The sequence below is a fragment of the Leptopilina boulardi genome, unplaced genomic scaffold (genome assembly GCF_019393585.1).
Source record: "Leptopilina boulardi isolate dan_hultmark-lab unplaced genomic scaffold, ZJU_Lbou_2.1 LbouV2_259, whole genome shotgun sequence".
NCBI lineage: Eukaryota > Metazoa > Arthropoda > Insecta > Hymenoptera > Figitidae > Leptopilina > Leptopilina boulardi.
In genome coordinates this window covers 614,536-632,269 of record NW_026137817.1, presented here as the reverse complement: position 1 = coordinate 632,269, position 17,734 = coordinate 614,536, and the positions used below count along the sequence as shown (strand labels likewise).

Sequence of the window (17,734 nt, the reverse complement as noted above, 5' to 3'; positions counted from 1 at the left end):
TTTGGGTTAATTAATTTGTAATAATAATATAAAATATTAATTATTTTTTGGATTAATTAATTTTAATTAATAAATTAATTATTACTAATTTTTGTTTTAATTTCATATTTTAACAGGAAGCTGAATGCGAGAAAGCGGCAATGGATATTAAATACAATACTGACACGAAGATTGAGGACAATGCGAGACTTTATCAATTGCAGAAAGCGAATTTCGATCAAGAAGTTAACACTGCCGTACGTATGCTAAACAAAAAGAAAATATTTCTAATAATGTTCTTTCATTGATGAATTTTTTTTATATTTTAAATTTTATTATTTTCCATAAAAAAAAATAAATTAAAACTATCGATAAGTAAATTAAATATTGAATGTATTCCTCCGCCCAAAAAAAAAAAATTGAAAATATAAAATAATTTTTTGAAGTGTCCCTTTTTTTCTTTCTTTTCTATATAATTAACATATTTTTCGTAAAAGAACAAATGAAAATAGAATTGTATATTTAATTTTTTTTTTTTATATATATATATATATAGAAAGCTGAAGCACAGCTAGCCTACGAGCTTCAGGCCGCAAAAATAAAGCAGAGAATAAGAAATGAAGAAATTCAAATTGATATTGTCGAAAGAAGAAAGCAAATTGAAGTTGAGACTCAAGAGGTACTAAGAAAGGGACATGAACTTGAAAGTACTGTTCGCTTGCCAGCCGAATCTGAACATTATAAAATGGGCAAAATCGCTGAAGGAAAGAGGTATTTTATAAGAATTATTATTTAAAATATTTTTTTCGATGTGAGATTAATTATTCTTTTTCAATATCGCCCTACAATAATACAAAAATCAAAAAAAAATTATATTTTTTTATTACTATTTTCATTTAATATTTATTATTATAATTACATGCCTCGGATCGACTTTAAGGCCCAAAAAAAAGTAGTTTTAGTCGATTTATATTCTAAAAAAGTCGAAAAAGTCTATTTTTTTATTTTAACAAAATTTAATTAGTTAATAAATATTTAACCTTAAATAACTATTGTTATTAGATATTAAATTCATTTTATTAATTCTGTAACGACAATATAATTCTATAAAAATATTATCAAGAAAATTTATTTCGAATATTTCAGAATCAAACTAATTATAAGAGAAATTTTCAAAATTTTACTTAAGTAGGACAAATTTAAAAAAAAAAATTTTACAGTTCCATTTTTATAATTTTTTCAAGACTGATTTAAGCAATTTATTCGAATTCAAAATTTTATCACAGTTTTTAGTTTTGATGGTCAACAAAATTTCAAGCAATATCTAATCAAGTTTTACAGATTTTTAAATACAAATTTTGTTTGAAATAATAATTTTGGATGAGTTAAAATTGAAATTTTCAAAAATAATTGAATTTCAAAAGATTTTGTTAATTTTCAGACAATAATTAAATTTTACAGAACTAAAACTAATTTATAAATTAATTTTAGATAACATTTTTTAAATGTAATTCAATTTTCAAAGATTTATAATTTAAATTTTTGAAAATAATTGAACTTCAAGTGATTTTTAATTTAAAATTTTTAATTATTTCTGTTACTAAAAAATTTATTAGAAATTGCAGACAAAAATACAATAATTTGAAAAATTTTTAAGTGAAAAATGGTTTGAGATAGTTGAATTTTTGAAGAATATTTATAAAAATCATTAAAAATAATTGAATATATCAGGAGAGTTATAATTGAAATTATTAAATTTCAAAAAATTTTAAATGGAAAATTTGAGAAATAATTAAATTTTAGAAGATTTTAAATTGAAATTTGCAAAAATAATTGGATTTCAAAAGATTGTGTTAAAATTCAGACAATAATTTTAATTAAAAAATTGTTAAATTATTGAAATAAAGAAGACCTGAAAAAGATTTACATTGTATACTAAAAAAAAACGTATTTTGTTTAAAACTTTTGTAAAAAAAAATATTAAAAAAAAGTAGAAAAAGTTGCATTTTATTAAAATAAGTCGAAAAAAGTCAGAAAAAGTCGTATAATCCGAGGCCTGTAATTAAATTATCTTTTATCTTTTTTTTTTAATTTTGTTTTTGTTCTTTTTTTTTGTTAAGGTCACAAACAGTTGATGTGGCAAAGGCAGAAGCTGAAAGAATTCGAATGATTGGTGAAGCGGAAGCACACGCAATGCAAGTTGTTGGTATATCGGAAGCTGAAAGAATGCGTATGAGGGCTGCTGTTTATAAAAAATATGGAGATGCTGCCATTCTCAATTTGGTGCTAAACGCAATGCCTAAGGTAAAGAGAATTTTAATTTAAAAATTTTTAATTGTAATTCACCAACCGTCTATCAATTTTTTTTAAGGAAGTTCTCTCGCAAACAGAAATGACGAAGAGTTAATTATCAAACTTGATAAACTGATAGATAATGGTTTAAAGAAGATGTAGTTAAATTTTTAGAGGTCTAGGTGGATTTTGACAAAAGATATAAATAATTTTCTCTTTTCACATTTAACACGGGTTCTTATGGGAAATTGAATTTTTTGGTCTGAAATCTCAAATTGTGAAAAATCTGACGAAAAGATATTACTGGAACTTTATATACATAAAGTTTAATAGCCAGTGTTCACTTACTTTTAATAAAATTGATCAGACCTGGCTTAGGAGACTCACAATTAATTATTTTGTCTAAAAAAACACCGTATTTTGACAATCACAAATTACTTAGCACAACGCTTGGCAACGTTGCGTCTTGTAGGTTAGGTATAGAAAAAGCGCAAAATTTGAAAGTAATATAAGTAGTATATACATATAATAGTATATTCTTCAAAGATTCATAATAATGAATAATAATTTGAATTTGCTTATAAAAAATTAAGATTTTTAAAATAATAAATTATTATTATTATCATTTAACGAAAATAAATCAAACAATAGCAGACGACACGAAACGGAACGGGGGAAATATAATCCAACGTTGCCAAGCGTTGAGCTAGTACTACGTGATACAAATGAAAACTTAAATGGGCATTGATTTGACTGACGTTGGAGGGAGAGAACTTCCTTAAATATATTGCCCTAATTGTATAAACTTTTTCATTTTATTAACTTTTTTTAATTTTTTTTTTTTTCATTAAAATCAGTATTTTTTTTATAAAAAAAAAAGTTTTTACAGAAAAATTAATGTTTTTCGGGTGCAAAACCAGTGTTTGAAATTTGCATTTTTTTCTATTGATAGAAAAATAATATATTTAAATTAAATAATTAAAATAATTAGAAAACAAAAAAGTTATGCAGGAGTTAATAAAAAAAATTTGTTATATTTCGTGAAATCAACAAAGGATTAAAATAAATTTCTTGTTTTTTATAAGTATATTTTAAAGAAACTGTCAATAACTAAAGTAATGAAAATCACTGATACCGCGTAATAAATAATAATTATCTAAATAAATTATAATTTCAAATTTTTGATAAATCACTAATTTTTCTATTATTTCATTTGTGAAACTATATGCACAGTGAAATTAAAAGTATTTTTTTTTTTTTTTTTTTTTGTAAATATGGATTGGTATTAAAGTAAGGGAAAAAAATGTTATATTTACAGATTGCTGCAGAAGTTTCTGCTCCTTTGGCAAGGACAGACGAAATTGTACTTTTGGGCGGTAATGGTGCATACAGTGAAGAACTCACCCGACTTGTTGGCCAAGTTCCACCTGCAGTGCAAGCACTCACTGGAGTTGATGTATCAAAAGTAAGAAAATATTTTCATTTATTTATTTATTTTTTTAACTAAATAATAGTAAATTTTTAATAAATCTATTTTTTAATAATTTACTATCAATACATTAGAAATAAAATAATTAAAATAGTAAGTAAGGATAAATAATTGAAAAATTTAATAAAATAAATGAAAACGATAAATAAAAATAAAATAATTTCACAATAATTTAAAGAGTAATTACAGTGGTAATAAAATAATTTTATCTCTATTCGTAGGTATTTGGAAAAATTCCTGGAGCAAAAGCAAAGTAATTTTGTCATCTAGTCACACACAACTTGAACAAGCACCCTTATGGCTTTTTGCATTCCGATTTTGAAATCATGTCTCTAAATTAAAAATATTCTTTGCCTCCCTCAAGAAGATTCAATAATTAATTCTAATTAATAAAACTGATAAAAAAAAGAATATTTATCTTTTTTTTTGGGGTTTTTTTTACACATATAAATAAATATGTAACTGTAAAAGGTGCAAATGAAAAGAAAATTCTGGAATTCCTGTAATTTTAAGCTATATGAAAATATGTTAACGATTTAATGGTAATTTAGTATATTTTTTTTCTCTCTCTTGCTTGTATTAAAATACTAAAAAAAAAAATCGCAATGCCAGTAATTAGGTAATATATATGTAGCGGCAATCAAACAAATTTTCTATTCATATGTTTGATTGAACAATTTATAATTTAAACATACTGTAGTGCCCTAGAATTCGTAAAACCAAAGATGTCCGTATTGAATTTTATTTAAACTGACATTTTCTATTTTACTTTTTATTTTTTTTTAATCAAAGTTTTACGAAATCTTGCCGATAATTATTTGGAAATTAATTGAAATTTTCATTCTAATCAAGATGTGAAAAATAAATTACAATGATTTGTAATTATTTTACTTGATTTTTTGTTTGTTTTTACAAGTCTCGATTCGAATGAAAAATGTCAATTTTATAGGAATCTCTATATTTTTATCATTAAAAAATATCTACACGTATATATGAGGTATTCCATGCCAAATCGGAGAACATTTGACTTTTGCACCTCAGATCATTTTGAAAATTTTTTTCCTTTTAGTACTCATGAAGACTAGCTTTCACGATTTTTTTTCAAATTTTTTCATCAAGCCCTTTAGGAGATATCAATTTTTGAAAAATTACGTCACTTTTTTTTGAAATGCTTGTAATTTCGCTAAAAATTGACCAAACTGGATCAATCTTATATCAAAATTTTTGTTTTTAAACGTACTTTTCAAAAAAAAATATTGAAAGTTATTTTCGAAAAAAATTTTTATTAGATTTTTGAGATTTAAGACTAAAAATTCATTTTTGAACCTGTGTGTATCGATCGATTTTTTTCAAAATTTTTTTACAAAAACTGCTCTAAATTTGACAAATTTTGAGCCTAGTCCGATAATGGGAAAACGATGGGAACTATTTTTTTCGAATTTTCAAATTTCATGTTTTTAATTATCTGTATGGAAATCAAACAATAATCATTTTCTCTCATTCAAACCCAACGATTATTGTTTGTTTTATAAAATAAAATAGTTTAGAAAATAAATAATAAAGTAATATTTTAATTATTTATCTAAAATTTTGTTTTATTTGTAGAAGTTATTAAGCAATTTAAAATGAATGATTTTCAAAATAATACCAGACAACTCGACAATTAATTAATATGAATGAAATCTTTAATCACAAATTAAGAATTAAAAAATAAATTTACAGTAGAGACAAAATATGAGAAAGCAAAGAGAATAGATGGAACGCAAAAATTTCATTGAATGATTCCAGAAGAAAATGGCAATTTAAGATTTAAACAATTCTCATCCTCTGTTGAATCTCGAATGCGTAAAATATTTAAGCTTGTAAAAAAATAAATTCTGCTCAATGAAAAAACTTTATTGAACATGTTTAATAATGTTTTTGTTTATATCTTTTTCCTTTAATCAATCTAAAATAATTAATCTCGAGGTGTCAAATAAATACACATTATTAATTATATATATATATATATATATATATATTGTAAAATAGTTCTTAGAATAATTTTAAATACTTTTTAAGGTGAATAATTAAAAACATGAAATTTGAAAATTCGAAAAAAATAGTTCCCATCGTTTTCCCATTATCGGACTAGGCTCAAAATTCGTCAAATTTAGAGCAGTTTTTGTAAAAAAATTTTGAAAAAAATCGATCGATACACACAGCTGCAAAAATGAATTTTTAATCTTAAATCTCAAAAATCTAATAGAAATTTTTTTCCAAAATTACTTTCAATATTTTTTTTTGGAAAGTACGTTTAAAAACAAAAATGTTGATATAAGATTGATCCAGTTTGGTCAATTTTTAGCGAAATTACAAGCATTTCAAAAAAAAGTGACGTAATTTTTCAAAAATTGATATCTCCTAAAGGGCTTGATGAAAAAATTTGAAAAAAATCGTGAAAGCTAGTCTTCATGAGTACTAAAAGGAAAAAAATTTTCAAAAAGATCTGAGATGCGAAAGCCAAATGGTCTCCGATTTGACATGAAATACCTCATATATATATAATTTAATGATAATATTGCGATTATTCATTGAATAGAAGTAATTTTATTATTTTCGATAATATTGCATATATAATAATAATATATGTGAATGAGACCTGATTTACATATATATATATATATATATATATATATAATTTTGGAAATTATTTGTATTTTTATGTTTTACTTTACTTGTGTGTGAATATACATTTCTTATATCATTTTTACAAAAAAAAAAAAAAAATTTCACAAAAGAAAACACAATTTAATTTACAATTTTATAATTTAAATACTGTATACGCGTTTAAAAAAGAGGCTAAATTTCTAAATGTAAAGAGCAATAATTAATTGAAATATTAGGCATCTGAAATTAAAAATTAATTTTGTGTTAGTAATAAATAAATGCCAAGAATTATATTTGGCATCCATCGTGTTCATTGAGTCAACAAAACTCAGTCACATCTATCATTCGATAAAAAAAACTAGATGAAAATTGAAAAAAAAATATATATATATAAATATACCTAACTTCTATTTTAAAAAGAAAATAATGATGTGAATGTGAGTCAACAAAAAAAAAATTGACTAATTCATTTTAGAACATTTAGAGCTTATTAATTCGTCGGAAATAATAATTGTAATGGTGTAAAAAAGAATAATTGATATTTGAAATGAAATCTAGTAATTTGAAATATTCTATAAGCAGTTTTTAAAGCTGGCAATATTAATAAAATAAAAAAAATATATATATTGTCATTGGACGTCATTGGAAAAGAATTTAATTGTGATATTCACATTTTTGTGAATAAAAATTTGAAATATTAGTAAAGAAAAAAAAAACTATTTTCAAACTAGAATCTATAATAAATGTCTAGAATCTTGTATGTCTCTGTAACAAATCAAACACTTTCCTCATAGACGTCCATATAAATTCATAATTAAAATAATAATCAATGCATGTCTCACAAGCTTATTGTGATTGAATGATTTCATTCATTGTGTTCAATTGAAAAATGTTTAAAAAAAAGCCTTGCTTAGTTATACTTTTCACTGAAAAATCAGAAAAATTTATAAACTAATCTCCTAAATTAAATTCTCTGTGTTCATATTATAATAATTCTAAAAAAAAATATTAGACATTTTCGATTTTTATCATTTATTTTAATTTATTGCCAATTCATGAATTTTTTTTTTTTTTTTTTTTTATTGAAAATTTAATATTTTTTTTATCAATTTAAATTGTGATTTTTTTTACAATCAATTTTAAAAATCTAGTGATTTGAAAAAACTAATATCGAAAATGTCTAATTAAAAACATAATTCTAAATAGATTATTATTTAAGTGATGGTGTGAGTCTGATATGAATTTCTAAATAATTTTTTGTGACAAATATATTTCAACTATTTTATAAGAACTAAACACTTAAGTTTTCTTTTTTGATATTATTATATTTGTAAAATGCGTATGACATTTCATAAAAAAAAGGACATTTTTATTGAGATAATTTTACAATTTGTTTGATATATGGAATTTAATCATTAAGTAAAAAAAAAAAAAAAAAAAATCTATTCTAAAATGTGCCGTATAATTTTTATGTGATTTCTACTCAAATTTTTGGTATCAAAATAGTGTATTTATTATACACGGAAAAAAAAATAAATATCAAATTTTATAAATGTATTTTCACCTTTTGGAAAATATACTAAAAAGCAAAATTTTTTTGTAAAAAATTCTAAACTTAAAAAACTTGTATAAAATTTTAGAATTTAATAATAATTTATTAATGAATCAAATTTTATTAAATTTTATGTAAGTTTTTTAAAAATTCTTATTTCTTAAAATTTTGTTTTTTAATACATATTTTCCATGAAAATAGTATTTTTTCGATATTTATTTTCTTTTCGTGTATCATTTTTTCTTTTTATTGCAATATTTAATTGCACCAGGCTCATTTTTACTGATTGTTATATAACAAGTGGAATTTTTTTTTTTTTTACTAAAGTATATTTTGTAAGATTTTGTGAATAATTGAAACATACTTTTTCAAAACACTTACTGCAGATTTTTCTATTTGAAATAACATAAATGAATTTCAAACATTTTTTAAAAAAATATTCAAATACAGTTGAATAATAAATTCAAATATTTTTAAATAAAATAGTGAAATTTAAGATTCTTTTTTTTTACATAAAACAATATTTTTGACATTTTTTTCCCATTCACTATTTTAATTTCAAATGAAATTAAAAAAATTTTTAAACGAAACTACTGTTTGAATATCATTTTATGTAAAAAAAACAAACAAATATTTTATTGTAATTTTTTTTTATTGTAAAAGTAATTTTTATATGTACTTGTTATTTTATATCACAAGCAAATACTGATAATTTTTCTTCGTTTTATTGTGAAAATAACTAAAAACAATAATAACAATGAAATAGATAAGTGTGTTAAAAAATTTATTTGCAATAGCATATTTAAGGCATGGATCTAGTATTTAAGAAACAAAAAATTAAAATTTGGGGCATTTTCGATTTTTATTTTTCGCATATTTTGTCTAATGCTTCTGTGGTGAAAAAAAAATGCTCCTGCAATGCGCAACTTTTTTCGAATCACTTCACACATCCGTCTATTTTATACTCTTGTAAATATAATATATCTGAAGATTACACATATATAAATGTACAATAAGCACATTTAAAGGAAAATTTATTTTAAAAAAATTCTTACATCTGTTTTGTAAGCTATTTCTCTAATTTCTTCGTATAATTAACCAAAAATTTAGTCACAAATAGCAGCGAACAATATTTAGTTTTCCGTATATAAATTATACTATAAATTATATAATTATATATTGAACGTGCCAATGCAATATATTATGTTTACATTTCTGTAGTGTGCTAAATATAAAAAAAAATATTAACAAAATGAAAAATATGTAAAATTTAGAAAATTGCATAAACATTTTCTAAATTTAAATTCAATGTATGTACATAATTTAATTTATTCCTTTTTCTTACATTGTTTGTGCGATTTCAGAATATTATATAAATAATAATAATCAGGATAGAGTCCAACAATCTCTTCAAAAAAAAAAAAAAAAAAAAAAAAATGTTCTTTCCTATAAATATAAGAAAAATAAAGAAAAAATAACTTGATTTGAAATTAAATTATTATTTGGTTTGGAATTTTTGTTTTAAATTGTTCCATAAAATACGAAAATAATTAATTTTTATTTCGGTTTTATTTTTAATCGTGAAACAAAAAAATTCTCCCAGTTGAGCAATATTGAAAATAATAAATAATAATTTAAAATTAAAAAAAAAATTCGGTAGAGATTGTCACGCGTCAACTATTAATTAATATACTTTCATGTATAAAAATAGCTTGCCTATATGTATTTTATTTCATTCATTTATTAAAAATGTACTATCTTCAATAAAAAAAAAAAAAAAAAAAAAAAAAATGCGCAGTGTTATCGATACAACTTACGATACCACTGAGTGTTCCAATGTCTCGTTTATTAAAAATAGGACAAACTTCGTATATATATATATATAGAGAGAAAATATTGCAAATTTATCAATTTTATTCAAAAAAAAAAATAATAAATTCAAGTCTTGGTAACAGAAAAAAAAATTAAATACAAATCTGTAACATTTTTCTCAAGCATATTTTCTCTAACTGTATAAAAAAAAAGTGTAGCGACAGAGAAATCCTTACTAAATCGTGAATTAAGCGATTTGTATATATATAACTCAACGACCATTATATTAATCTCTCTCTACCTTTACTTTGAATTCCTGACTTCGATGTTCGCGTTATTATTAGATTATAATCAATCAATTGAAACTTTATATAAATGGAAAAGAAACAGGAAGCAACATGAACAAAAACAAAAAAAAAAAAAAAAAAAAAAAATGCGCTAACTTCAAAACTTAAATTTTGAAAACAAAAAAAAAATAAATAAATGTTTAAATTACATCAGTAAAAAAAAAATTCAATTTCATCGACCAACAATAAATAAATTAGTGTGAGATGTGAAAAATTTATTATAGATAGCAAACCTGCGATTCGCTGAATTGTCTAAAGGAAAATATGAGTCTAGCCTTTTATAACTGTGAAAATAATAAGAAAAAAAAGCAATGTATATTTTGGAATCTACATGCTAGAGAAATAAAAAATTTCGACATTTAGGTAGAAGACAATATTCTCTAATGTAACTGAAAGTATGAAAATGAAATGCGCAATGTGAATTAGTGCATATTTTTAATAAATGGAGCTGATCACATGTATGACTTTCTTTATTTATAATCCCCTTTTAGTACTAATTGCGCGACTAACTTTCATTTATTTCAATTCTTTTTTAGCAAACCATTTACGAGGAATTCATTTTTCAAAAATTTTAATGATTTTTTTTTAATACTGATGACTTTCTTAAGGCCATGTGAGACAAAGACACTTTTATTCAAACTTAAAATTCAATATCATTGTGGTACTATAACTGATTAGTGTTAATTTAGATTAATTCTAAAGAATATTTTTTATTATTATTTAAGTTCAATTTTTTATTATTTTTTTGAGTTGTATATTTGAAAATATTCTCAACAATAAAATGTAGATAAAAAATATTAATGATAAAAAAAAATAAAACATTATTTTCATTTAAATTTTAAAACACATAAATTTTTAATATTTATTTTTATGCCCGCCATAAAAGTTTTTAAAATAAAAAAAATAAGACATAAAATTTTATTTTTATATTTTTTGTAGATTACAAGGAAAATGAGCAAATATATTTATCAAAAACCTAATGCCTTCAAACTATATTTTTTGTCAGTAAGAAAATTCTACTTCTTCGTGGAAGGTAAGAATTATAATAGTTTTTAAATATTTTTTAATAATTATTATTATTTTACTATTACACCGTACGACACGATTTGAGATCCACAAAAAAATCCAACATTTTCAGAAACTAAAATCCAAAAAAATACCCGTGTCTTGACGTTTTGATAGATCAAGTCGTTTGTAGTTTTTAGGGGTGAAAACAACCCCTAAATAAAAAATGACAAGATAGCTTTTAAAAATTATTTATTTTTTATAAAACTTGGTATCTGGGGGTTTTCGGGGTCGCTGATTAGTATATTAATCTGATGTCAGATTTTCAAAATTCAAAATGGCGGATATCAAATAAAAAATTAATAACTTTTTAAAAATTTCATCGCCATATTGAATCCGCCATTTTAAATTTTGAAATCTGACATAAGATTAAGAATCAGCGACCCCGAAAACCCCCTTATACCAAGTTTTATAAAAAATTAATAATTTTTAAAAGATATCTTGTCATTTTTCATTTAGGGGTAGTTTTCACTCCTAAAAACTACAAACGACTTGATCTGTCGGCCAGACACGGGTAATTTTTTTTTTTTTTTGGTCCTAGTTTCCGAAAATGTTGGATTTTGTTGTGGGTAAAATAAAAAGTTGAATTTTGTTGGACGGTGTTATTGACTAATATTGAAATATATATAAGTATATAAGAGGCATTTTACATGTAATGTCCTGAGTTAAAAAATTGATTTCTCGAAAAAATGTGAAACTTGGGGAAATTGTTCTCCTACCTGATAGTAAAATATCCCCAAAAAATGTTTTGACTTTTTTGAAATTTTGGGGGAGATAGAGGGGGTCAATTTTATCAGTTTTCCCTGACACCGCCTACTATTTGAATTTTTGCTGTATATAAATGCAATAAACAAAATGTTGGCAGGTATGTTTTTTTGAAGGTTTTTTTGTACTTTTTCCAATAGTAAATTTCGTTTTTCAAAATTTTTGAATTTTGAGCTTGATTTTGTATAATTAAACATAAATCGACCGCCTCGCCGTGCGCGCCGATATAAGATTTTTGACCCAGTGGGAAATTGCCAAGACTGAATATTGGCTAAATATTGGACCAGTTATTTTTACCAATATTGGTCCAAGGCTGGGAGTGTATAGAGACCAATGCCAAGGCTCGAATTTCAATATTGGCCTAATATTCAACCAATATTCAAAAATACAAAAAATCAAACTTCAGCCAAGATTAAAAAAATTAATTATTAAAACTAGAATATAATAAAATTTTTTGTTATATTTATATATTATATTTTATTATATATAATAACATTATTATTTCCCTTCGGATCAAGGGTTATATATAAAATCATCCGCAATAAACGGAGAAAAAGAAAAAAATATTTTCTAACGTCCTGATGGGCATTAACAATTATCATCACCGATTTTAGTGAAAATAGCAAACTTATGTATAATTATAGGAAATCAAGGTCAAAATTCAAAAATTTTGAGAAACGAAATTCACCATTGGAAAGAGCATGAAAAAACATTCAAAAAACATACCTGCTAACATTTTTTCTATTGCATTTATAGACCGAAAAAATTCGAATAGTAGGCGGTGTCGGGGAAAACTAATAAAATTGATCCCCCTCTATCTCCCCCAAAATTTCAAAAAAGTTAAACAATTTTTTAGGGATATTTTGAGCGAAAATATGTGAAAACAGCCAATTGCAAAATTTTTGTCTCCGATTTTTACACACTAAAAAAGAAATCTTGATTTCAGCCTATTTTTGAGGCTGAATTAAAGGTGTAAACGGAGTCAGACCAATTAAAAAAGGACAGACTTATGCAAAATATATGCACACTGAAAGAAATTTCATAGGAAAAAATAACAAAATGCGTATTACATTTTAATATATTCTTTTAGAATTTAGGGAAAAGTGTACTTTTTATTAAAATTCAATATACTTTATATTAAAGTTCCAACTTAAAATCTTTTTTCAAATATTAATAATTATTGTAGAAAGAACGTAAAAAGATTACCAATATTTGAAAATATTATATTAAATTTCTATTATGAACTTTCAAAAACTCATCGAGTTGTTGCATTATATGGAATGTAGCGTTCTAATATTTGTAAAACTTTATACGAAAAATTCAGAATGTCGGAAGAAAAGGGAAAAAAAGCGGAAACTGTCGGACGTTTCCGTTAATTCTCGGGAGGAAGAGGAGTGAGACTAGGAACAACACATTCACACTTACGATACAGGTTAATACACATACTAATGAACACGCACGTTCATTTCGCTTATACATGGACATTACACGATCGCAACGAAACCTACACTTACAATTCTATACGCATAACGATAAATTTCGCTGGGGGTCGGCATATATCGTTTTCTTATATACTAACTACTGAATATTTTTACCACTTGCGAGAAAGAAGTTTACTTATAATAACTTAACAATAAAAAATAGTTTACTAGTGCCAATGGTGTAATTTTGTAGAGGTTACGCTGGGTTCATTTTTATTATTAATTGTTTATATAGATTTTTCTTTTTTTTCAGATTAAAAATTATGATTGTTATAAAAATTTTTATTGCAAATAAAAATTAAATAATTGTAAAGATGACATCAAAAAATAAAAATTAATAAAAATAATAATAAATTTAATAATTAATAATAAATTTTTTATTATTAAATAACTTTAATAAAACATTTTTTATAAATTGAAAATAAATTTAAATTAAACAAGGAGGGGGTCCTTTATGTTTATTTCATAAACATTATGCTTCCTCATTGTGTGAAGCAAAAAATTCGCTTCCTCGTGAAGGAAGCAATGAATTTGTCCAATTCAATTGATTGATTTAAAAAATTTCGAGTTAAAAATGTTTTAAATTAATTAAATTTTTTGAAAAATAAAGAAAATTTTAATTAATTTTGAGTGTAACATAAACTTTATATATACGAATCGATTCGTTTTAATGCAAGGAATACAATTATTTTATTCATCAACTTGAATTTAAAAAAAACACAAAATTTTTTAGCTAAAATATGAATTTTCGATTTTTCAATTTTTATTAATTCTCAAATTTTAAATCAAATCTATACTTTATATATACCAACCAATTCGTTTCAATGCAGGGAATAAAATTATTCATATATAAACATGAATTTAAATAAACACATCATTTTTTAGCTAAAATGAGAATTTTTGATTTTTTAACTTTCTTTAATTCTTTAAATTTCAATCAAATCTATACTTTATATATATCAATCGATTCATCTTGACATAAAGAAGACGATTATATTATATATTACCTTAAATTTTTCGATTTAAAAATTTTTTCAATTAAAAAAAAATTTTTGGAAAAAAGACGATAAAATTTTTTTTTGGGGTATTTTTAAAAATCCTCTCGTCATTTTTGAGAGATTAATGTGTTAAATAAGCCTACCAAATTTTATCCAAATCCATTAAAACCTGTTAAAGATATCGTGTTCACAAAAACGATCCACACACACATACACACACATACATACATCCGGACAATTGATCAGGATCTCATAAAACATGTTTCTATATAGAGGAAAATTTGTTTTCACCATTTTTAAAAAGTTTATAAACGAAAGGACTACATAGCTTCCTCCACGAGGAAGCAAAAGAATTTAAAACACTATAAACATTTGAAACACGTGTTTTGACAGTTGATAGGTACGTTCTGCTGGTTAACAACACTTTCGAAAATCGGATCAAATCGGATCAAGTCGTAGAAGTTCGAGTACACAGAAAAAACTTGGACTCATTTTTGTTGCAACTCATTTTCTTTTGGGTATCGAAATGAATATGGGACAAACTTCATGTTATTCAAAATGATATTGGCTGGAATTTCAGATTTCTAAGTTGGCATCATAAGCAGAGTAATTTTGTATTTCAATTATTGTTTCTAATATTTCAACAACACCAGAAAGATTATTTTGACCAGTACGAATATTTAGAAGTTTTTAAATAAAAATTATTTATTATTATTTACGTAGATAATAATTAATTTCATAAGTTTTTAAATTTACCGCTATTATTTAAGTTGGCAGTACCGTTCCTGTTGTCAAAACACATGTTTTCATTTTTCTAACCTAAAAACATATTTCCTTTATTATTTTATTACGCGATTACAAGCAATTTTTAATCAAATATATTAAGTCTAGCGTGTTATTTACTTCTTTGTAATTATTATATTTCATGTTTTTGTGCAAAATTATTCGTTATTTCACAATATTTTTCCATTTTTCTTTTTCTCAAAATGAAACTTGCCTGTTTCATTTTGATACTTTTACCTTAGAACTCGAAATGAAACAACCAGTTTCATTTTTGTTGCGAATCAAATTGAGTATAGAATCTATACTCAATTTGAATTCAGGTTTTTTCTGTGTAGGACACGAAGCCGCAAACAGACAGAACTTCGGTTAAATTCGTAGTCTCTCGGGAAAATCCGTGACTTTTAATATAAAGTTTTACAAAATGTGAAATAAGTATACGGATATATGTTATTTTTCTTACTATTTTGTGAAATTATTTATTATAATATTTCGTATTCTGTGAATTCATAAAGAAAATACTAATTTTTAAAATAAATATACTAATTCTTATTTCTTAAAATAATAGTTACTCTTAAATTCATTATATATTTTCATAAAAACTGTAATAGTAATCAATATGCACTTTTTCCCTAAATTGTAACATTTATATTAAACTCTAATATGAGTTTAATACTTAGTAGTATGAATTTTCTTTCAGTGTGGGCTTAATTTAAGGTGTAAACGGTTTAAGACTTTGTTTTTACTGTGTAAGTTATTTACATTTTTTAATAGGTATATGCATATACTTTTACCCCCTAAAATATTTTTCAAAAATATTATTTATTTTGTAAATGAGGGAGGGTGGGTGAGAGTTTTGGGTAATGAAATTTTTTTTTTACTATTACTCGGAAACGAATAAAGATAATTGAGTGAACTTTGTTTTAAATTAAAGCTTAAAGTCTATATTTTCATGTCTAATCAAAGCGCTTGTTGTACAATTAAAACTTTCAATTGTTATTAACAATTTTTTTAAACAATTGCAATTTAGAATGTGTTCTCAATGTCAGACAAAAATAAGACTAGCTTCATTTTTTGTTACCAACTTCATACATACCCACACAGCACCGAAAGTTTCCTAAACCTGTATTAAAGCTGTGCGTGCCAAGTTGGAAAAATTTACCGTAAAGCTTAGCACAGGTTGTGTAAATATGTAAATGTCCGCAATTGAGTAAATGTTTAGCGTAAAACTGTACTGAATCTTTAAATTACGTATTTAGTACAGGTTTAGCGTAAAACTGTACTGAATCTTTAAATTACATATTTGGTACAGGTTTAGCGTAAAACTGTACTGAATCTTTAAATTACATATTTGGTACAGGTTTAGCGTAAAACTGTACTGAATATTTAAATTACATATTTGGTACAGGTTTAGCGTAAAAGTTGCCTGAACATTTAAAATAAATCTTTTGTAAAGTTTTATCATAAAATTTGCTTAAAAATTAAAATTAAATCTTTATTACAGTTTTAGTGTCTGATGCATAATGGTAAAATTACTTAGCAAAAAGCTGCCAATCCTAAGTGGATTGCAGAAAAAAGGTAAAAATAATTTAATTTAAATTAAATAATTTTAATTTATTGAAATTAATGAAATTTTTATTTAAAAAAGAACATAAAAAGTATACAATTTTGAAACAAAAAATTCTAATTTATAAAAACTTCTTTTTATGAGTGCATTTTTTTCAGATGTTCAGGAGATTTTAAGGATTCACCATATCACTACCATTAATTAATTTATTAATAAATAATATATTTGTGTTCATTGTATTTAAACCTTTTTTTTATTATACCATTTCCCACTATACTAGTTATTTTTTTATTTATATGAATTGATAGCATCATTTGCAGTTAATATTTTCCGCTCAGTATAATTTTTTTATTGAAAAAAACATTATTTCTACAAAAAACTTTAATGAAAATGTAATTAACACTTTTTGTAGTTTAATTTCGCACTAAATATTTAATAAAGCTTTAATTTAAATTTATAGACAATTTCTACACTAAAACTGTAATAAAGATTTAATTTTAATTTTTAAGCAAATTTTATGATAAAACTTTACAAAAGATTTATTTTAAATGTTCAGGCAACTTTTACGCTAAACCTGTACCAAATATGTAATTTAAAGATTCAGTACAGTTTTACGCTAAACATTTACTCAATTGCGGACATTTACATATTTACACAACCTGTGCTAAGCTTTACGGTAAATTTTTCCAACTTGGCACGCACAGCTTTAATACAGGTTTAGGAAACTTTCGGTGCTGTGTGGGTATCTGTCAAGCTTGTCAAGACAATATCTATATGATTTCCATTGACTATTTACCAAGATTTGAAAATTCTTAAATTTATATATATTAAATAGATAAATTAAATATATAAATTATAAATTAAATGTATAAGTTTGGGGGGTGGGGGATGATGTGTTACAAATATATAAATACTTATAAAAATAGTCAATTATTTGGAAGTGCGTGCGGCGAGCTAA

The 17,734-nt window shown here is 23.6% G+C and overlaps 1 protein-coding gene and 1 long non-coding RNA gene across 3 annotated transcripts in view; both read left to right on the top strand.

Moving 5' to 3' along the window:
- The window catches only part of LOC127280978 (flotillin-2), a 297,326-nt gene extending 286,749 nt beyond the window's left edge, over positions 1 to 10,577 (top strand). For both annotated transcript variants that reach the window (XM_051304441.1, XM_051304442.1), the window contains 5 exons: positions 117 to 236; positions 536 to 750; positions 2,100 to 2,283; positions 3,590 to 3,736; positions 3,982 to 10,577. In XM_051304441.1, the coding sequence (XP_051160398.1) occupies positions 117 to 236; positions 536 to 750; positions 2,100 to 2,283; positions 3,590 to 3,736; positions 3,982 to 4,017 (702 nt within the window). In that variant the 3' untranslated portion in view covers positions 4,018 to 10,577. The remainder of the gene's footprint in view (positions 1 to 116; positions 237 to 535; positions 751 to 2,099; positions 2,284 to 3,589; positions 3,737 to 3,981) is intronic.
- Positions 10,578 to 11,125: 548 nt separating this feature from the next.
- Positions 11,126 to 17,015, top strand: LOC127280996 (uncharacterized). Its single transcript, XR_007842915.1, has 3 exons — positions 11,126 to 11,153; positions 16,714 to 16,787; positions 16,935 to 17,015. It is a non-coding gene; the product is annotated as an uncharacterized LOC127280996 (long non-coding RNA).
- Positions 17,016 to 17,734: the final 719 nt, after the last annotated feature.